General features: G+C 42.1%; 1 protein-coding gene across 8 annotated transcripts in view; it reads right to left on the bottom strand.

Moving 5' to 3' along the window:
- The window catches only part of DGKD (diacylglycerol kinase delta), a 109896-nt gene that overhangs the window by 78955 nt on the left and 7739 nt on the right, over positions 1 to 23202 (bottom strand). For all 8 annotated transcript variants that reach the window (XM_079924180.1, XM_079924183.1, XM_079924186.1 and 5 more), the window contains exon 2: positions 688 to 798. In XM_079924180.1, the coding sequence (XP_079780306.1) occupies positions 688 to 798 (111 nt within the window). The remainder of the gene's footprint in view (positions 1 to 687; positions 799 to 23202) is intronic.

The raw sequence follows: 23202 nt of genomic DNA, 5'->3' as shown, positions 1-23202 counted from the left end.
CGCTAGTGTTTGAAGTGTGTGACACCACAATCGTCTAAACTGGGCAGTGACTCAGGGACTCTCAGTGGCTCCTCCTCTGTCACTGGCATCTGCCTGGTGATTCTAGCTTTAAATCTTACACACATGGCACATGGGAAGAAGGATCATGGCTAGAAAGCCAGAGGCAATTTCTATTCACACACCAAAAAGCCCAACACACTTTAAAAATACTTTTAGTTAGATTCACAGGTACATATACTCAACTCCAAACTCATCAAGTTGTATACAGTAAGTATCTGTACAGCTTTTTGTAGGCCAATTATACCTTACTAAAGTGTTTTTAAGAAAAAGATACTTAGGCTGTAATAAGAGATTTTTAAGCCAGTTACCCCCGATTTCTCTGAAAAAAAAGATATCTAATGGTAATGTGGTTACTTCTGTGACCTTTTCTCCTTTCCCCATTGGTTACACATGACATTAAAGAAAATGAATAAAAAAATCAATTCATAAGAAATAAAAAATCAGTTCATAAGAAATAAAACATGCTTGAGACAAATAAAACCCAGCACCCTTGAGTATTACAAAACTTGCTCAAAATAACAGATCTAGAATCGAAGGTTTTTCCCAAGATGAGGACACAGAACCCAGTCTCTCCCTGCAGCTCCTCAGATAGTTTTCTCTCGTTAAGTTTCCTCCTCTGCATCTCACCTTGGCAGTTTTTGCATAGTACAGCGTTCGCCCTCGAAGCTTAAAGTATCTCCTTTTTGATCGTTGGAATGAATTGTTCTGTTTGGTCAGCATCCCCTCTTTGATGACGGTCTGAAAGCACAGAAACGGATTCATGAGCATGTTTTCGCGGTGCCATGCGCTTGTCCACTGACTCCAGTGCATTTGTGTCTCTAATGGGCTGATGGCCTAACAGAACTATTTCACACTCTCCCCAGACCCTGACCTATGGACAGGTTGAGCACACAGCCAGGGGAGGGTGACACAATTCTCCAGGGGGCGATGGTGTGCCAGAGTGGCGGGGGGAGGGGCATGGGAGTGTGTCAGAGGCCCAAGGTGTGCCCTGCATATGCCCCCGGGGCGGGGGGGGGTTAGCAGAAGCGGGGCGCAGGACCACCATTAGTGGCCCCGGGCCAGTGCTCTCTCCAACTTCAGCATTTGGTATTTTTCAGCTATTCTTGGCCCTGTCTCCGTGTTCTCTGGCCTCCTGCCATTTCTCAGGATCCTGTTGCCAAAACTGTCGATGTAGGTTGCTATGGGGTTCAGTGCAGTTCCAGGCCTGCCCCCTTGGGCCCTCACCCCTGTTCACAGGCTGGGCATGTGCATCTACCCACACTGTAACACAGAGAAGAGCCACTGCCAAAGTCACTAAAACTCCTCCACCCCCAAAATCTGACCAACCACCACCAAGCAGGAGTTCAAAGACAATCATGAGGTGAACAGCAGTCCACTCAGCTCAGCTCAATTAAAGCCAAGAATGGGGGCATGGCTTCTCCTGAGGCTGCTTCCCGGGCACTTACCAAACGGGAGGAGGGAGCCCTACACACCACTTACAAGTTAAAAGTTCAAGGACCTACCTGATCGTTAGATGCGTTGAACTATGCAGAGCCACTAACACAGTCAAAACTAATAAACAAGGTGCCCTGAAACAAGTGCCTGGCTTCCAGCATCTGCACACACCTCAACAAATGTCCATTCTACACGGAGGCCCACCATGCGATGGAGGCAGAATGTATAAAGTTCTGTTCAAGGACAAGAACATGGGTCCAGAGAAGCTTTTGTTTAATTACCCAATCCCCTACAGCTCTGCACTTTAGGTAACTTTTTAAGTAGCTGTACAAAGCACTTGGGCGTCTGTGGCCACTTAAGACGACATACGATGAAACAAGACACAGAAACCCTACGTCACCCCAATGTGTCAGAGGCAAGAGCAGAAGTCTGTGCTGCCTGGTCCCTCCGCAGGAGTGGAACCTGCGATGCACTGATACCCCCGTAGAAGAATGCTGAAGACAACCCCCTACACACACCACCAGCATCTGGCTGTGCACCAGGACCCCCCCGTGACAGCCCACGCTCCAGGTGTCCTGGGAGGCCGGCAGCACTGCTCCTCCCCTTATCCCTGCCACACAATGTCCTCTTGGAGCTTCCTGGGCACAGTGGGCTGTACATGCCAGCTTGCGACCCACATGCTGGGTCTGATGGAATTTGTGCAGTCAGGGCTGGCCCAGCAGCACAAAGAGCAACCATTTCCAATTCCCTAGAGAATCAACTCTGGCCGGGGGGGGGGGACGGACGGACTAGTGAGGAACCGCCCTACTCATTCTGTGGCATGCACCTTCACCTTTACTTCTGAGGAGGCCACCCACTGTTCTTCCAGGTAATTAAGGAGAGAGGAACACATCACCCAAGATCAAGGTAAGAGATATGTGCCGATCCAAGGCAGAGAGAAAGTCCCAACCTCTGGTCCCAGGAGCTCCTGCAATACAGAAGGACTGCTAGGTTGTTTCCTAAGATTCTTTTCAGACCCAAGTGCACATGGTGATGCTATTTCAATGTGCTCTTCAAAGACAGGACAGCTGACTGCCCAACGGAGCACACACAAGACGCCTGCTCAGCTCTCCAGGAGAGCCTTTCCTCTGGACCCCGCAGGACCCGCTCACAGACCAAGTCACCTCTCCTCACCCCCAAACGTCTTCCTTACCTCTGCAGAAGAAGTCATCACTTCCACCTCTTTCCCAAATGCAAATTAAAGGAAAATAGGAAAAAAAAGGCACCAAAACCAACAAGCCCAGACCCAGAAAAGTTATAAGAAGTTATCTTTAAAGGATAAATGCTAGAGTATTTTTCTTGCATCTCCCGCTACACATGTCACACATAAAAGAAAAGCAGAATTAAACCAAAATCCACTCTCTCTCTCTCACACACACACACACACACACACACACACACACACACACACACACACACACATCTTTCAGAGAGCGGATGAGAGCTGCGATCTTGGGCTACCCAAGGAGAGCTGCTGTTCTATTTATAGAACAACAGTGCTCAGAAAAAGACTCTGGTGGGTTTCAGCGGAAAAGGCTGGGGAAAAGATAAAGACCAGTATTTCTTTGAAGCTTTCTCAGAAACTGCATTTCTTCTCCTATTCACTGCTAGTGGAAGACTATAGATATGCTGCAGAATATTTTTAACACTCAGTCAAAAGCAATGCACTAAAAGTGGTCAAGAAAAGAACACCCCTGACTAATCTGCTGTGCTTTGCATTTGGCAGCCTGTAAGCAGCACCCACAGGAAACTGCTCAGCTGGCAGGGCTCCTCCTCACGCCCACCGGAGCAGAGAACCAGAAGCCCAAACCCAGACCCAAGAGGGGCTGGTCGCTTATGCTGGTCAGCCAGGCTCTTAGAATCATTTTGTCAAGTTCTTTGCACAAACAACAGGGCCAACTCTGTCCTTCAAGCCATCCGGGGCACCTTCATTACCATCAGGGACAAAGGACAGATTTGCAACACACACAGGCACTGAGAATCCGAGCGGCAAGTAAGTGGGAAGTGGAGCATGTGGCCCCCCTCCAAACGGAGAGGATGCAAATCCCAAGCTGGGCTGCGGGATGGAAGACGGCAGGGTATTCAGCCTGAGCCAAAGCCGCCCACTGACTGACAGAGACACGCCCAAGCCACAGGTGAGGCGGCCCAGGCACCTGCCACAGGCGAAGCTCGCATCCTAGTCATCCTGCTCAGGAGCAAAGAACGGAGTAAGGCAGCTCCGGAAAGGCCCTTCCAAAGCCTGCAAACCAGTGGGCAGAGAAGCCGAGGTCAGGCCTGCCTTGGGGCCCTGTTCACCAGTCACGGGGGAGGATGACCCCTCTCTGCAAAGGCAGTGGGAGCTCCTGCTCTCACCCTCCCTTTGTGCCCTCCCCAGACAGGCAGCAGCAGTGGCTCAGAGGGCTCCAGGGACAGCTCAGACCAGAGGAGGACAGAGGACACAGGACGCCAGGGAGGGAACAATTCCCCCACAAGGGAAGGCTTCCCAGAACAGGTCTTAGAAGATGAGCAGGGGTCTGAGCAGGCCAGGCAGAGAGGTCCACAGCCTCCTACAGGCTGCAGGCAGAGCCCAAGAGGGCTGGGAAGGTGGGCAAAGGGCCCAGATCACTGACAGCCAGACCTCCCAGTCACAGGGCCCCCAAATCAGGGGGCGGTATCTCAGGATGTACATTTTACTTAAGAAAGATGATTTTGAAAAAAAAAAAAAAAGAAAGATGATTTTGGCCACAATGTGGAGAAGAGGGAGTGGGGATGAAATGAGGAGGCAGGCAGGACACTCCAGAAACTCTTATAAGACGGCAACCGACAGGAGCACCTGGGAGGATGAGGCACAGTCACAGGCATGAGAGCATTTGAAAGAAGACAAACCATAGATGGGGTGAAGGGGATGATCCCAAGGGGTCTCCTGGGGGAGGATGTGGCCTTCGTTTTAGACGTGCTGACTCAGTACGCCGGAGACGCCTGGGGGAGCTGAGTGGAGGGCCAGCAGCAGATAATGCGGTTGGGGCACAAGATAAAGTTTAAGGGGGAGACACCTCAATGAAGTCCCTTATGGGGAAGGAATGGAATGAGAAGAGGCTCAAGGAACTGGGAACCCCAGGACACGAACATCAGGTGCAGAGAGGAGGTGGGAGTCCAAAACGGAAGACAAGAAGGAAGTGGCACAAAACCAGGGGAGCAGATGAGAAAGCACCGAGAAGTCATCGTGGATGACATCTGCTAAGGGCTGAGGTCGAGTGCACGGGTGAGGTCATCAGTGGGGCCCAGGAGAAGCCAGACGAGAGGTCCGTGAGGAGTCACTGAGGACCCGCCGCCAGAGCAGACTCTCGACCTGACCCAGGGCAAAGCCAGATCAAAGGGCAATGAATGTGACCCGGATGGGAGGAGGAAGCAAAGATGGTAGGTTGTTTTTTTAATTTGCATGTTTCTTAACTTTTTATGAACTTGGAATTATACTGTACATGAACTTCCTATTCCTTCTGTCCTAATGTGTTGTCAACAGCCTTCCATATTAGTAAATATATTTTTGTCTGCTACAGAGTATTTCACTGTAGTGATGTGCGTGTATCATTCAACACACTCCCACTGCTGGAACATTTAGAACGCTTCCTGCTCAATATTATCAACAATGCTTCAAAGATTAGTGCTATAATGGAATATCCCCACATGTCCTGAGCTACTCCTTAGAGCAAAGTACTAGAAGTAGAACTTGGGGATCCAAGCCCAGAAACAGATGCTCACAGGTTTGAAAGCGTGATGTGTGACAGCAGGCTGGGGGAGAGAGGGACTAGTCGGTGGAGCTGAGACATCAGGTCATCTAAGGGGAAAGGTGCATTGGTCCCGTACCCCACACACCACACAGGAATCACTTCCAGGTGGCCTACAGATTCAGTGCAAAAGGAGAAACTTTAAAAGCTTCAGTAGACAATATAGGATAATTTCTTTATGACCTTAGAACTGGAAAAAATTTCTTAAATAGGATTTTTAAAATACTAAACATAAACTATAAGATTGCTGAAACCAACTTAATTCCCACTGAGAAACTCTGGCCATCAGACACCTTATAAAGAAACAGAAGAGAGGGGCTTCCCTGGTGGCGCTGTGGTTAAGAATCCACCTGCCAATGCAGGGGACACGGGTTCAAGCCCTGGTCCTGGAAGATCCCACATGCCACGGAGCAGCTAAGCCCGTGCGCCACAACTACTGAGCCTGCGCTCTAGAGCCCACATGCTGCAACTACTGAAGCCCGTGTGCCACAACTACCGAAGCCCGCGAACCTAGAACCCGTGCTCCGCAACAAGAGAAGCCACCACGATGTGAAGCCAGCGCACCGCAACGAAGAGTAGCCCCCCACTCGCCAGAACTAGAGAAAGCCCGCATGCAGCAACAAAGACCCAACGCAGCAAAAATAAACTTAAAAAAAAAAAGTGTTACTTTAAATTTGCACATCACTTGAAATTTTCATGAGCATTTTTATAACTATTTGGCTTCTTAAGAGAACAAACACTTATGGTCTATGAGACAGACACTAATATTCTGAGTGACAAATAAGAAAACTGGTCACTGAGTAATTTGTCCAAGGTTAAACAGCTAACAACAGACCACAAAAGAAATGTCAGGCCTCCTTACTCTTATCTCAAACCTCCTTCTAAGGTTTAGGAATACCGTAATAAATAAACAGGAAACAACCAGAAAATAATTTGCTCACAAAACACAGGCATGTACAGCATACCCAAGACCAATAGATTATTTTAAACTCTTACTAAGTGAGTGCCCACCGTATCTACCACATAACATACAAGCCATTTTCACCTTTTAATCCTCACGCCGACTTTGGAGGCATGTAGTAATATTCCCATTTTATAGACTAGGAAACTGAGAGTCAGAAGAATTAAGTAACTCACTCAAGGCCACATAGCTAGTAAATGGAAGACCTGAAATTTAAACCTAGAACCTAGTCAGGCCAAAATTATCTGTTGGCAAGTCTATGACCCTCCATCATGAGGCTGTGTCCCTCGCCAGATCAAGAGAGGCCCAAGGGCTATGGTTGTCTTATTGATCTTATTCATCTTAATTACCCAGTGCCCAGCACTGAGAATTCTGAGGAAACTTTCTGCAAAATATCATAAAGGGCTAATATCCCTAATCTATAAAAAGGTTCTTAAAAATTGAGAACTAACAACCTGATAGAAAAATGGGCAAAAAATATGAACAGCCATTTCACAAAAAAATTAAAATAGTACATTTCACAAAAAATAAATTTAAATGGCCCTTAAATACATGAAAAGATGCTCGACCTAGCTCATAATGAGAGAAAAACAAATTGAAACTAAACTAAACTACTATTCTCACTATCAGATTGACAACAAAAAAAAAAGCCAACACACTCTGGGCGAGACTGTGAAGAAACAGGCTGGTCCGACTGCAGGATGAGGTAAACCTTGAGGACCAGAATCTGGCAAAACCCAGCAAATCAGACGTGCATCTACCCTCTGATCCAGTAAGCCCACTCCAAGGAAACTATCCCACAGACACTCTAGTAAAAATATAAAATGAGGTTTGTGCAAGGATATTTGCTACAAAATATTATAGCAAAAGACTGAAAATAATCCAAATGGTTGAATAAACTATGGTACATTCAGGAAACAGAATACTACACCATTGTAAAAGGAATGAGGAAGATCTTTATACAGCTATGGAATGATCTCCAGATTATATTAAGTGAAAAAAGAAAGGTTCAGAACATGTAAGGAGTATGCTACCTTTTGCGTAAAAAGGATATTTGTGTGTGTGTGTATAGACAGAAATAAAATTAAAAGCAAATAGGTGCATATATTATTTTTAAATTTTCAAACAGAAACAATGAAAGAATAAACCAAAATAATAAAATAATAAAAATGGTTACCTATGGGGAAAGAGAAGGACAGAGCAGAGCAGACAGGGGAGGAAGGTACATCATCTTAAAAAGGACTTGCACAGGAGGGCAGCCCCTGCAGGGCAGCAGCACCTAGGGGCACTAACACTGGCCCACCCCCACGGCTTTCCAAGGCCGGCCCCACTTCATCCGCACAACCACCTCCTAAGGGGGGCACTGCCAACATTCCCACTTCACAGAGACAGGCAAGGAGAAGACAGCGTCGGTACCCATGCCGTGCCTGCTCTGTGCCAGGAACTTAGTTCTCATCAGTATTTCATCCAGTCTTCACCACCCTGTGAAGAGTTACTACACCCTTTCACTTACAAAGAAACTGAGGTCCAGAGAGGACCTATGTCTGCAGAGAAGGGTCAGAGATGGGGCTTCAAACCCAGGTGTGTCTGATTCCAACTCTCTCCACACTTCCATATTGAGTGAAAGGAACCCACTCTTCCAGGGTGAGCACATGGACAGACGTGCATGTCTCAAGGCACAGCCATCTCCCCTACCCACAAGGTTGGCCTCTGAACACACGCGGAGGCTCAGTTAAGACACCAAAGACTCACCCGGCCTCTGTGAGCCTAGACAGTAAAATCAATCTCCCCACGGACCTGTGGAATGAAATGCACACTTTGTTCCAACAAATATTTACTGAACACTTAGTGCAAGCACTGCTAGGAATATGATGATGAAAAAGACAGGACCCTTGACCCTTAAGGAAACTGCATGCTGGTAGAGGGATACTTTTACAAAGTAAAAGGGACCCTTAGAATTTGCTTTTTAAATACTCAGAAAAAAGCAGGGCTCAGGGCTGGGGATAGATGACACAAAAAAGGTGCAAGGCTGACAACTGTTTGGACTGGTGATTAATTAAACTCCTCTCCCTACTTTTGTGTATGTTTGGAAATTTCCATTACAGGGGTACAGACAGGGTGCTCTGGAAACACAGATGTGAACAAAACACAACAGAGGCTTGAACGCAAGGCCTGAAGCTGCTACCTCTTAGGCTAAAGCCAGCCACTGCCTTACCGCAGTTTCCTGATCATTCAATCCCCGCCAGAAGGTGCTATACAGAGCGGAAAATGCCTGAGAAAACAGCTTAGACACTGCAAAGGGCTTAGACACAAATGTAAGACAGTACCTTAACCATCATTACTCAAATTCCTCTTCCCTGGGCACACGCTCAACCCGTTGTTCCCTCACCCATTTTCAGACATTAGGTGGAAATAAAGTGTAGCGTTACACAGCCCAACTCGGGGCTGACGGGCTTCCTGGAGGTTACTTTTTCTTTACTTGAGAACACTCAAGAGTCCAGCCACTGCTAACACCTGACACTAACATCCTGAGATAATATCCCTCCAGTGTGTTTTCAGTATATAAATAAAACAGAAAAGTGGGGTTATATAATATACAGATTATTTAATAACCTGCTTTTCCAAACGATACATTGTGACCAGATCTGCTTTTATTTTATGTTTTGTTTCTCTACAGCCTACTTCTACTTCATTTATTTAGATGCTTAAGGACGCTGACATAATTATGAACAAATCTAAGAAACTGAGTGCTTCATATATCAAACTGTCTCAACCAAGCTAAACTGTACCTCATTTACACCAAGACCTTGAACTCTCTGCTTACATAAGTTTGGATTTATTTTCAACACAGGAATTAAAAGTTTAAACAAATGGGAACATAACTAAAATGTTCCACATAATATACACATTTATTAGGATACTATGAAATTTAAATCCTATGTTTTCACAAATCTGGCTCCTTAAATGTACTCTGTTTGACCCAACAGTTCAAACTGTTCAGCTGTGTCTTAGGACATTCCAGAGAAGCAACTGAGGGCAGACTCCTCTCCATCTTCTACTAACACACAGCATCCGTGGCAAGACAGACGCTCTTACTGTAAGGAATCTTCAATTGAAGGGTAACATGTCATGCTTTTTTGTTTTCTTTAGTATAAAATAATAATGCTCATTTTAGAAAATGCAGAAAAGAAATAAAAATAATCCCAACTGCACCACCAGCACGATCCCTGACATCAGTTTGGAAACTCTCACCTCCTTGGTACACAGCTGAACGTCTATACACACTGCCGCTCTGATTTCCCGACATCACAAAGTACTGTCCAAAGTACTGTTTTCCTTCATCACCTGAATGGCTGATGAGGCCAAGGGCAGCTCCTTGCTCTGCCACTTCCCGGCTGTGTGGCCTCGTGCTGCTGGGTGCCTCAGCCCCTCCACGGCAACCTTCATGCAGTTGTGAAGTTCGTAAGACCACCCACGCACGGTACTCAGTGTAGGACCAGCACCAAACAGGTGTCAGCTAATGTCATTAACTCACTGAGTTGTTAACCTGAAGTGTTTACGGGTTTGCAACTTTTTATGTTTAATGGTGCAATAAACATGTTGCCCATGATGCTTTTTCATATTTAAGATTAGTTCTTCAAGGTAGGGTCCCACCAATGGAATTACTGGGGCAAGAGTTTGCAGTTTCTTGGAGTTTTTCACTGTGTCACCAAATCGCTTCCCCAAGTGGTTATACCCATATGTGCTGCCAGAGGGCAAAGCAGCTACAAGGTTCCTATAAACAGCAAAATCCCAGCTCATACACAATACTGGTTAAATACAGAAAGACACACAGAACATATTACAAGTAGACTGTAAAAAACCACTTAAACGATTAGACTCACACCTCAGTCTTGACAAACCTGGGTCCTCTTAAAGTACGTGAAAACTTTGAGCCACCACAGAGAGAATGGCGATAAAGAACAATTTCCCAGACTTCCTTTTCACTCGCTTCTGAGTACTAGTCCATCTTTATCAAAGAGTTCAAATACAAAAACTATCAAATGGGATTGGATTTAAGGAGGTGAGTATTTATTTCACATCTTCCCAAACCACAGAAAGAACTGAATTCACTCTCAAACGTGAAATGGAGAAGAGTTCTATGGCAGTAAAAATTCTGAAATGCAGATATTTCCTTTTAAACCCTTTAAATGTGTAAATGTATTATAATCATCCATAACAATAATTCTACTAAGAACCACTTTACTGAGACCAATTCAAAATGGCTGGGACTTCCCTGGTGGTCCAGTGGGTAACACTCTGTGCTCCCAATGCAGGGGGCCTGGATTCGATCCCTAGTTGGGGAACCAGATCCCACATGCATGCCGCAACTAAGAGTCCGCATGCCACAACTAAAAGATCCCACATGCCACAACTAAAAGACCCCGCATGCCACACAAAGATCCAGCACAGCCAAAATAAATAAATAAACAATAATTTTTTTTAAAAAATGGTCAAGACTACCAACCAATCCTAAAAAGTTCATTAGCTAGTTTTATGTATTAGAAGGTATAGAGCTTCAGAAGCAGAATCCAGTTGAAAAAAAGAGGCCCTCTTCAACCAGCGGTGCTGGGACAACTGGATACTCACATGCAAAAGAATGAAGGTGGACCCCTACCTCACACCATATGGAAAAAATTAACTCAAAATGGATCAAAAACTAAACATAATAGCTAAAACTATAAAATTTCTAGAAGAAAACTTAGGCGTACGTATTCTTGACCTTGGATTTGGCAATGGTTTCTTAAATATGATACCAAAAGCACCAGCAAAATAAGAAAAAATAAACTAGACCATCAAAATTAAACTTTTACGCATAAAAGGACACCATCAAGAGTGAAAAGACAAAATCCTCAACAAAATATTAGCAACTGAATCCAACAACACATAAAAAGGATCCTACATCCTGATCAAGCTGGATTCATCCCAGGTTCACAAGGATGGTTCAATATACACATATCAATCAATCTGATACACTACATCAACAAAGGAAAAGACAAAACCCACATGATCATCTCAACAGATGCAGAAAAAGCACGTGATAAAATTCAACATCCATTCATGATAAAAAAAAATTCTCACCAAAGTGGGCATAGAGGGAACATATCTCAACATAATAAAAGCCATTTACAACAAACCCACAGCCAACACAGTACTCAATGGTGAAAAACTGAGTCTTCCCACCACTTCTATTGAACATAGTACTGGAAGTCCTAGCCACAGCAATCAGATAAGAAAAAGAAATAAAAGGTATCTAATTGGAAGGGAAGAGGTAAAACTGTCATCATTTGCAGATGACCTGATACTACATATAGAAAATCCTAAAGACACCACACAGAAACTATTAGAACTGATTAAATGAATTCAGCAAGGCAGCAGTATACAAAATTAACACACAGAAATCAGCTGCATTTCTTTACACTAATAATGAAATATCAGAAAGAGAAAGTAAAAAAAAAAATCCTTTTTAAAATCACATCAAAAAATAAATAAATAAAATACTTAGGAATAAACCTCACTAAGGAGGTGAAAAACACATATGCTGAGAACTATAAAACACTGATAAAGGAAACTGAAGATGATTCAAAGAAATGGAAAGGTATCCCATGCTCATGGATTGGAAAAATTAATATTGTTAAAACAGCCACACTACCGAAAGCAATCTACAGATTTCATGTTAGCCCTATCAAATTACCTGTGACATTTTTCACAGAACTATAACAAATAATCATAAAATGTATGTGGAACCACAAAAGACCCAGAATTGCCAAAGCTATCATAAGGAAAAAGAACAAAGCTGGAGGCATAACCCTCCCAGACTTCCGACAATACTACAAAGCTACATTAATCAAAACAGCATGGTACTGGCACAAAAACAGACATATGGATCAATGGAACAGAACAGAGAGCCCAGAAATAAACTCACACACTTACAGTCAATTAATCTTCAATAAAGGAGGCAAGAATATACCATGGAGAAAAGACAGTCTCTTCACCAAGTGGTGTTGGGAAAGCTAGACAGCTGCATGTAAATCAACGAAGTTAGAACACTCCCTCACACCATACACAAAAATAAACTCAAAATGGCTTAAAGACTTAAATATAAGACATGACACCATAAAACTCCTAGAAGAGAACATAAAACTCCTAGAAGAGAACACAGGTAAAACATTCTCTGACATAAATCATAGCAATGTCTTCTTAGGTCAGTCTCCCAAGGCAAAAGAAATAAAAGCAAAAATAAATGAATGGGACCCAATCAAACTTACAAACTTTTGCACAGCAAACAAAACCATAAAGAAAACAAAAAGATGACCTACAGAATGGGAGAAAATATTTGAAAACAGTGTGACCAAAAAGGGCTTAATTTCCAAAATATACAAACAGCTCATACAGTTCAATATCAGAAAAACAAACAACCCAATCAAAAAGTGGGCAGAAGACGTAAGTAGACATTTCTCCAAAGAAGACATACAGATGGCCAACAGGCACATGAAAAGATGCTCAACATTGCTAATTACTAGGAATTCCCTAGTGGTCCAGTAGTTTGGACTCCATGTGTTCATTGCTGAGGGCCCAGGTTCAATCCCTGGTTGGGGAACTAAGATCCCACAAGCTGCATGGTGTGACCAAGGAAAAAAATAAAAAGTAAAATAAAATAAAACATCGCTAATTATTAAAGAAATGCAAATCAAAGCTATAATGAGGTACCACCTCACACCAATCAGAATGGCCATCATTAAAAGGTCTACAAATAATAAATGCTGGAGAGGGTGTGCAGAAAAGGGAATGCTCCTACACTGTTGGTGGGGATGCAAATTGGTGCAGCCACTATGGAGAACAGTATGGAGGTTCCTTAAAAAACTGAAAATAGAGTTACCATATGATTCAGCAATCCCACTCCTGGGCAAATAACCAGAGAAAACTCTAATTCGAAAAGATAATGCACCCCAATGTTCACAGCAGCACCATTTACAATAGCCAAGACATGGAAGCAACCTAAGTGTCCATCAGCAGATGAATGGATAAAATGGATAATAAGAACCTGCTATTTAAAAAAATAAATAAAATAAAAAAAAATACTTTCACTATATTTTTTTCTCTCTTTAAAACTATAACTTTGAAAGGCCTACTCTTGAAGGTCAGGGCGAATTCCACTGAAATTCAATGCGGTCAATATGATTTGTAGTCTTCAGGGATTCAAAATAAATAAATGAAAAAAGAAAAAAAAAGATGTGGTATATACATACACACACACACAAACACACTGGAATATTACTCAGCCATAAAAAAAGAATGAAATAATGTCATTGGCAGCAACAGGGCTGGACCTAGAGAGTATCATACTAAGTGAAGTAAGTCAGAGAGAGAAAGACCAATATCATATGATATAATTTATATGTGGAATCTAAAAAAATGATACAAATGAACTTATTTACAAAACAGAAACAGACAACAAACTTATGGTTACCAAAGCGGAAGGGAGGAGGGAATTAGGAGCTTGGGATTAACAGATACACACTGCTATATATATATAACAGATAAACAACAAGGACCTACTGCATAGCACAGGGAACTATATTCAATACCTTGTAATAACCTATAGTGGAAAAGAATCTGAAAAAGTGTGTGTGTGTGTGTGTGTGTGTGTGTGTGTGTGTGTGTATATGAATCACTTTGCTTTACACCAGAAACTAACACAACATTATAAATCAACTATACTTCAATAAAATTTTTAAAAAATTAATAGAGTGAAAAGACAACCCACAGAAAGGGAGAAAATATTTGCAAATCATATATCTGATAACTGTCTATTATCCAAAATATATAAAGAACTCTTACAGCTCAACAACAACAAAATAACCCAATTTTAAAATGGGCAAAGGACTGGAATAGACATTTCTCCAAATAAGATATATAAATGGCCAATAAGCACATGAAAAGATGCTCAACACCATTAGTCATTAAGGAAATGCAAATCAATACCATGAGATACCACTTCACACCCTTCAGGATGTCTGTAATAAAAAAAAAAAAAGAGAGAGAGAGAGAAGGGAAGGAAGAAAGGGCAGAAAATAACAAGTGTTGACAAGTGTGAAGAAATTGGAACCCTCAAACATTGCTGTTGGAAATGTACAATGCTGCAGCCATTGTGAAAAAGTTTGGAAATTCCTAACTAAGATGAACACATAATTACCCAGCAATTCCACTCCCTAGGTATACACCCAAAAGAACTGAAGACAGACATTCAAACAGTATTCCTAGCAGCTCTACTCACAGTAGCCAAAGGGTAGAAGCAATTCAAATATACATCAACAGATAAACAGATAAAACAAATGGAGTATTATTTCATACAATGAATGTTACTCAGCCATAAAAAGGAATGAAGTACTGACACACGCTACAACATGGATGAACCCTGAAACATTATGCTAAGGGAAAGATGCCAGACACAAAAGGCCACACACATATTTTATGATTCCATTTACGTGAAATATCCAGAACAGGCAAACCCACAGAGATGGAAAGCAGGGTAGTGGCTGCCAGGGGCTGAGGAAGAAGAGGGAGTGGGGAATGACTTCCTAATGCGGAAGGGGTTTCAATGTGGGGGATAAAGAAGTTCTGGAAGTGAAAGTGGTGATGGAAGGGTGACTCTCTTCCATCTTACCCCAAGGACAAAGCACTGCTCATCCTGGAGCCTGAGGAGCCAGGCCCAGGAAAACCACCACAAACCAGGCACCCTCACCTTCAGATGCAGAAGAACACAGCCAGCCAGAAATGGGTGGCAGGTGACCCAAAACCTCGCACTACTCAGACCAAGATGGCGGGGAGAGTCACTGGACCTGGGCCCAGTCTCATATGGGACTCACATTTCTTCCAGAGCCAAGCACACAGCTAACAGCAGTTCAAACCCACAGACCAGAAAATACCATTCAAGGATCAATAAATCAAAACAAAAACAAAAAAGTGGAGGTGGGAGTTTGAAGATATACGATAAAGCACATACATAAATCTGAAATGAATTATTACAGAAAACGGAAGACCTTTTTAGAAAATATGTGCTTCCTGTAAAAGATTACAGGAGGACACTGCCTCTACTAAAAAATTAAAGTTAAATTTTTTTTGAAGAACAGGGAGCACCAATGTGAACAATATGAAATTGAAAGATAACAAGCTAAGATACAGGCCATGATTTAGGATAGGAAGCAAAAATAATCACACTACAGCAGAATTAAAATCCACATGGAAGGGGCTACAGGGGAAATGCACACTGCTGAAAATGTCATTGATGGTGCACAGGACAAAACAGGTGCCCACAGAATGCTACTGGATACAGTGGAGAGGAGAAAAGACTGAGAGAAAAGCTCATGGACAGAGTGATGAAGGGACAGATTATCTAACCTACAAATAATAAGAACCACCCAAAAGGAACACAAAATAAATGGAGATGCAATAATCAGAGGTAGAGAAGACAAAAGCTTTCCACCTCATTTATTAATACTGCCCCAAAAAGGAAAGCAAAGAGCTGCCAGGCTGATGTGCTGAAATCACTGGGCACTGTCTGTCCCAGGCACAGGAGAGAGAAGGACAGCATCACACAGGGGCCATCCCCTCTGCCCTGCAACCCCACCTCTGGGCTCCATCCTGAAGATTAAAAGACAGATCGTGACACAGCAAGCAAGCTCTCAAAGACCAAAGAGCCAGCTTGAAGGGGCTCTCCTGGGAAAATGGGGACAATCTGAGCATGAAAAAGAATGACTATAACTAATTACAAAACTGAATAAAAAGTCATGAATCCATAGTGATAACCCCCCCTCCCCCAGCAGAGAGACAGAGAGAGAAACAAAACAAAACCATTTGCCTCCACTAGGGACGACTATTCTACCAAACCCTCACTTTGAAAATTGGTAATTAAACAAAGAATCCAGCAATTACCCTGCCTTTGGTAGTAAGAAATGTAGTCGTTCCCCAGCTGAACTGGGAAAAATTTACCAAATACCAACAGATAATTGTGGAAGAAACGACAGAAAGCTGAGGGAGGGGGTAGGTCCATTTTTCAAACTCTCAAGCTCTGTTAATAAAACTGACTCAGGCCAGTTAATTATGTATAAATGCTGAAAATCATTTGGTAAAAAGTTGTTGGATAAAAGGATTATTTGCAGGGTATCTAGGAATCACCTCACAGATTACTTCCTAATCTCAAAGAAGGAAATCCACATTTCCAGTAGAAATATCTAGCTTCTCCACATAAACCAAATGAGGACACAGCAGAGGAGACTGCCTGCCTGACAGGACATGGAACATCCCACACCTAGGAGATTTGCCCAAAACATCAACCTGAATATAACTGAGTCTTCAAACCTCTCTTCCAGCTTATAGCAAATACAGAGTATAAAAGAACGATGCAAAAGAAACCATGAGGAAACAATCAGACAAATCCAGAAACAGATTTTACAAGACAACTGCCCTTGTCTATTCCAAAAGTCAATGTCGGGGAGGGGAGGGGAGGGGAGGGGAGGGGAGGGGAGAGAGGGCGAAGGTTGCTGAGGGCAGCTGTCCTAGGTTAAGAGACTAAAGAGATACAACCAATGCATGAATTTTGATTGGTACATGGTTCCCAAAAGGGAGGCTATAAAAGGCATTTTGGGTTCAACTGGGGAAAACTAAAAAGGATATAGATATTAGAAAATTACAATTAATATCTTAGGAATAATAATGGTATATAGAAAATGTCCTTATTTTTAGGAGTACTTATTTGTAGGAGTTTAGGTGTAAAAATGGACCATACAGGAAATGTCATTTTTAGAAGATACACACTGAGCTCTTTAGGGATAGACTGTCATGATGCCTACAAATGGTTTAGTAAATCATTTATTTCTATTTAATACATATAGATAAAGCATATTTGGCAATATGTTACCAATTGCTGAATCTTGATAGTAAGTATATTAGGTACCTTTTCAATTTTTCACAATAAAAAATTGAAGAGTCTTCCTTGCAAAGGTATTCTTCACAGAATATGTGGTACAACCATTACAAAGGATAAGAAAAAAGAGATTGTAATAACATGGAGAAATGCTCATAACATTAAAGTGAAAACTTACATATAGTTTCATTTCAACTAAATTAAACATATCCAGAAAAATAGTCCAGAAGGAAACACCGAAGTAACAATAACACTAGTGCCGGTGGACCTCCAGGTGCTGAAATCAGTGACTGACTTTCTTCCCCAGCCCTCGCCCAGCTCTCCTACTTCCTTCTCAGACTGGCCCTCCTCCTCTACTCACTTCCTAAAAGCCAGTGGCCCCAGATCTGCCCAGACCCCCTTCCACTATCCACTATTCTCCCTCTCAGGCTCTGAGGAACCGTTCCTACTGTTTGCGCATGACTGTTATGGGGCTGGACAGAACACAGCAGGAAGAGGTGTAATCTGGAATCTATGAGACCCAGGTGGCTTCAGGGCACACCCACAAGCCACCTAACTACCTCTGTGTCCCTCATCTGTGAAGTTGGTGTGGTTGAGAAGAAGAGGATCCTAGACACCATGCAGCAGAGCTCAGTGAGAGCAGAATCCCCAGAGCTGGTCCTCACTGGTCCTCAGCCACAGCTCCTCCTTGGAAAGAGCTCCATTCGCCAGCCAGTCACGTGAACCATGAGCCTCCTCCTCCCCCTCCTTCCCCTCCCCCTCCTCTCCAACACCCCCATCAAACCATCACCGAGTTCTCACAATGTCAAATCCAACTAATTCTCTCCATCACCACTACCACAACCCTGGCCCAGGCTACCATCATCTCTCACCACATGTGTCAGCCAGCATCCACTCAGATGGCCACAACACAGCCAGAGAAATCTTTCCAACCTGGATCAGATGTCTCACTCCTTCCTAAAATCTTAAAGCAATAGTATCCCACTATTACAGAGCTTCTACCCAGCTCCCCAGCCTCATGGCACAATCAAGGTCTCCTCAACTCTTGCTAACTCTATCCACACCAGCTTTCTTTCAGCCTCTTGATTTCGCCAAACTCCCCCCGGCCACAGGGTCTTTGCATACCTCTTTGACCAACTACCTCCTCCATATCTTTTTTTTTAAATCCTTTTCAGTACAGCACAGGGAATATAATGACTTTAAATGGAGTATAATCTATGAAAATATTGAATCACCATGTTGTACACCAGAAACTAATATAATGCTGTAAATCAACTATACTTCAACATAAAAAATCTTTTTCATTACAAAATAGCACACATAAACTCCATGAAACAAAAATGTACAATTATCACAAGCTGAGAACCCAATCAACCACCAGCTAGGTGAAGAAACAACACTACCGGCCCTACAGAAGCTCCCTCTCTCAAGGTCCATCCAGTCACTACCCACCACTTCCCACCACCCCGACTTCTCTGGTAATCGTCTTCCTTGCTCGTAGCTTAAACACACAAGCAGGCAAGTCTAAACTCCTTAGTGTCCTACCTGTTCTGAACTGGATGTAATCGGAATCATACAGAATGTACTCTTTTATGTCTGGCTTTTTTGGCCTGCAGCATTAATGGCTGTGATTAATCCTTAAATCAGCAGGTAGCAGTAGTTCATTTTCACTGATGTACAGCATCCTCTTGTAAGAACATACTATAATTTATCAATTCTACTGCTGACAGACACTTGGGTTGCTTCCACTTTTGAGCTGTTACAAATAATACACTAGTAATATTCTTGTACATGCCTCTTGGAGTACATTTGCTTACATAAGCTATTAGATATATACCCAGAAGCAGAATTGCTGAAACATAGGGTATACATGCCTTCAACTTTAATAGATGCTGCTACAATATCTTGTAAAGTGGTGTTACCAATTTAATATTCCCACCAGAGCATTCCCTTGCTCCACATCCTCACTCACACCTGAAGAGACGCCATATGGAAGATATGTATAGGGCAAGATACTGGGGGGCGGGGGGTAGAGCATCCATGCCTGCTCTGGGTGTGCCACCCTCCCAGCATATTAATGCATTCACCAACCCAGAAGCTCCCCGAATCTCCTTGTTAAAGAGATTTTATGACTCAAACCTCCAGCCCCACTCTACTCCTAGGAAGCCGGGGGTAAGTTGGGGGGTCTCTATTTCCTGGAAGATTTTATGTAAAACTGGTATTATTTCTTCCTTAAATGCTTAGAATTCACTGGTAAAGTCATCTGGGCCTAGAGTTTTCCTTGTTGGAAGATTTCAAATTATGGATTCAATATCTTTAATAGTTATAAAGACAATTTACATTTCTATTTCTGTGTCAGCTTTAAGTCGTGTTTTTCTAGGAATTTGTCCACTTCATCTAAAGATTCAAATGTACTTGTATAAAGTTGTTTATAATACCTGCCTACTCTTTTTAACATCTGCAAGATCTTCGAAGATGTCCCTTTTTCATTCCTAACATTAATTATTTGCTTTCTCTAACTTTTTCCTGATTACTCCTGCTGGGGTTTGTCAATTTTTTTTTCCCAAAGACTCCATTTTTGCCTTTGTTTATCCTTTCTAATGAATATTTTTCATTTCGTTAAATTCTGCTCTTCAGGGCTTCCCTGGTGGCGCAGTGGTTGAGAGTCCGCCTGCCGATGCAGGGGACACAGGCTGGTGCCCCGGTCCGGGAAGAGCCCACGTGCCGCAGAGCGGCTGGGCCCGTGAGCCATGGCCGCTGAGCCTGCGCTTCCGGAGCCTGTGCTCCGCAACGGGAGAGGCCGCAACAGTGAGAGGCCCATGTACGGCAACAACAACAACAAAAAACTTCTGCTCTTCATTATTTCCTTCGTTCTGTTTTCTTTGAATTTAATGTGTTGCTAGCCTTCTAATCACCTAATACACAGCCTAGCTCATGGATTTTCAGCAGTCTTCTTTTGTAACATAAATGCATTTAAAGATATAAACCTCCCTCTAAACATGACTTCAGCTGTATCCCGTTAGTTATACGTAGTTTGCTATCATTCAACTGAAAACATTTTCTAGCTTTGACTCATAAGTTATTTGGAAACAAATTTCTAAATTTCCAGATACATGAGGATTTTCATTTTACTGATTTCTAGCTTAATTCCACTGTTGTTAGAGAACACAGTCTGTATAATTTCAATATTTTGAAATTTGCTGAGAATTGCCTTGTGGCCAGCACATAGTGAATTTTGACCAATGTGTCCTGTGCTTTTGAAAAGAATTTCGATTCTGCAATTGCTCGGTACAGTGTTCTATATACGTCCATTAGGTCAAGTTTAGTACTTTGTTGTTCAATTTTTCTTTATTTTTACAAATTTTTGTCTGCTTATCATAACAGCCTCTGAAACAGGTGTGTTTAATATCCCACTATGATCATAGATTTATTTCCATTACAGTTGTATTAATTTTTCTTCTAAATATTTTGAAGTTACATTAGGTATATACAGAGTTTAAATTATTATATCTAAAATAAAACTTTTATCATTTATCAGTATCATATCTTTATCTCTAATAATAAATTCTGCCCTCAAAGACTATTTTGTCTGACATTAAAATACTATAGCAACTTTCTCTAGGTTGATGTGTGCATAGTATTTTTTCCCATTCTTTTACTTTCAATCTTTTTTTTTTTTTCCTGCGGTACGCGGGCCTCTCACTGTTGTGGCCTCTCCCACTGTGGAGCACAGGCTCCGGATGCGCAGGCTCAGCAGCCATGGCCCACCGGCCCAGCCGCTCCGCGGCACGTGGGATCCTCCCGGACCGGGGCACGAACCCGTGTCCCCTGCATCGGCAGGCGGACCCTCTACCACTGCGCCACCAGGGAAGCCCTCAATCTTTTTATATCCTTCTGTTTTAAATATATCTCTCTTAAATAACCTGGTCTGCTTTTGTTTTCTTACCTGTCTGACAATCTCTGACTTTTAACGGTAGCATTCAAATTCACTTATATTTAACGTGATTATTGCTATATTGGGATTTAAGTCTATCCACTTACTGTTCGCTTTCTCTTTGTTCCACTTGATCAATGTTTCCTTTTCTCTTTTTTTTTAATTTTATTGAAGTACAGTTGATTTACAGTGTTGTGTTAACTTCTGCTGTACAGCAAAGTGATTCAGTTATACATATATATATACACATTCTTTTTTAGATTCTTTTTCATTATGGTTTATCACAGGATAATGAATATAGTCCCCTGTGCTATAAAACAGGATCTTGTTGTTTATCCATAACAGTTTGCATCTGCTAATCCCAAACCCCCAATCCCTCCCTCTCCCTTTTCTCTCCTTTCTTGCCTTCTTTCAGATTTGGAATTTATTATTCAATTTTTCTTGCCTTTTAACTTAGATACCATATCATCTTTCACAATTTAGTGGCTGCTGCACAGATTACAACATGTATCCCTGACTTGTCTAATATTAATTGGTTCTTTTTTCTTTTTCCTGGAATTGCAAGGAAAACTTTAAACAGTTTTATTCCATTTACCTCCCTTCTGACTTACATAACATTGCTATGTATTTTAATTCTATATATATTTCAAACCCAAAGACAGATGGAGAGATAATACTATGTTCTTGGATTGGAAGAATCAACATTATGAAAATGACTATACTACCCAAAGCAATCTACAGATTCAATACAATCCCTATCAAACTACCACTGGCATTTTTCATAGAACTAGAACAAAAAATTTCACAATTTGTATGGAAACACAAAAGACCCTGAATAGCCAAAGCAATCTTGAGAAAGAAAAACGGAGCTGGAGGAATCAGGCTCCCTGACTTCAGACTATACTACAAAGCTACAGTAATCAAGACAGTATGGAACTGGCACAAAAATAGAAATATAGATCAATGGAACAGGATAGAAAGCCCAGAGATAAACCCACGCACATATGGTCACCTTATTTTTGATAAAGGAGGCAAGAATATACAATGGAGAAAAGACAGCCTCTTCAATAAGTGGGGCTGGGAAAACTAGACGGCTACATGTAAAAGAATGAAATTAGAACACTCCCTAACACCATACACAAAAATAAACTCAAAATGGATTAAGGACCTAAATGTAAGGCCAGACACTATAAAACTCTTAGAGGAAAACATAGGCAGAACACTCTATGACATAAATCACAGCAAGATCCTTTTTGACCCACCTCCTAGAGAAATGGAAATAAAAACAAAAATAAACAAATGGGACCTAATGAAACTTCAAAGCTTTTGCACAGCAAAGGAAAACATAAACAAGATGAAAAGACAGCCCTCAGAATGGGAGAAAATATTTGCAAATGAAGCAACTGACAAAGGATTAATCTCCAAAATTTACCAGCAGCTCATGCAGCTCAATATCAAAAAAACAAACAACCCAATTCAAAAATGGGCAGAAATAGACATTTCTCCAAAGAAGATATACAGATTGCCAACAAACACATGAAAGGATGCTCAACATCAGTAATCATTAGAGAAATGCAAGTCAAAACTACAATGAGGTATCACCTCAAACCGGTCAGAATGGCCATCATCAAAAAATCTACAAGCAATAAATGCTGGAGAGGGTGTGGAGAAAAGGGAACCCTCTTGCACTGTTGGTGGGAATGCAAATTAATACAGCCACTATGGAGAACAGTATGGAGGTTCCTTAAAAAACTAAAAATATAACTACCATATGACCCAGCAGTCCCACTGTTGGGCATATACCCTGAGAAAACCATAATTCAAAAAGAGTCATGTACCACAATGTTCATTGCAGCTCTATTTACAATAGCCAGGACATGGAAGCAACCTAAGTGTCCATCAACAGACGAATGGATAAAGAAGATGTGGCACATATATATACAATGGAATATTACTCAGCCATAAAAAGAAACGAAGTTCAGTTATTTGTAGTGAGGTGGATGGACCTAGAGACCGTCATACAGAGTGAAGTTAAGTCAGAAAG

This window comes from Stenella coeruleoalba (assembly GCF_951394435.1).
Source record: "Stenella coeruleoalba genome assembly, chromosome: 6".
Taxonomy (NCBI): domain Eukaryota; kingdom Metazoa; phylum Chordata; class Mammalia; order Artiodactyla; family Delphinidae; genus Stenella; species Stenella coeruleoalba.
The sequence above is the reverse complement of the archived record's forward strand: the minus strand, read 5'-3'. Positions and strand labels throughout refer to the sequence as shown.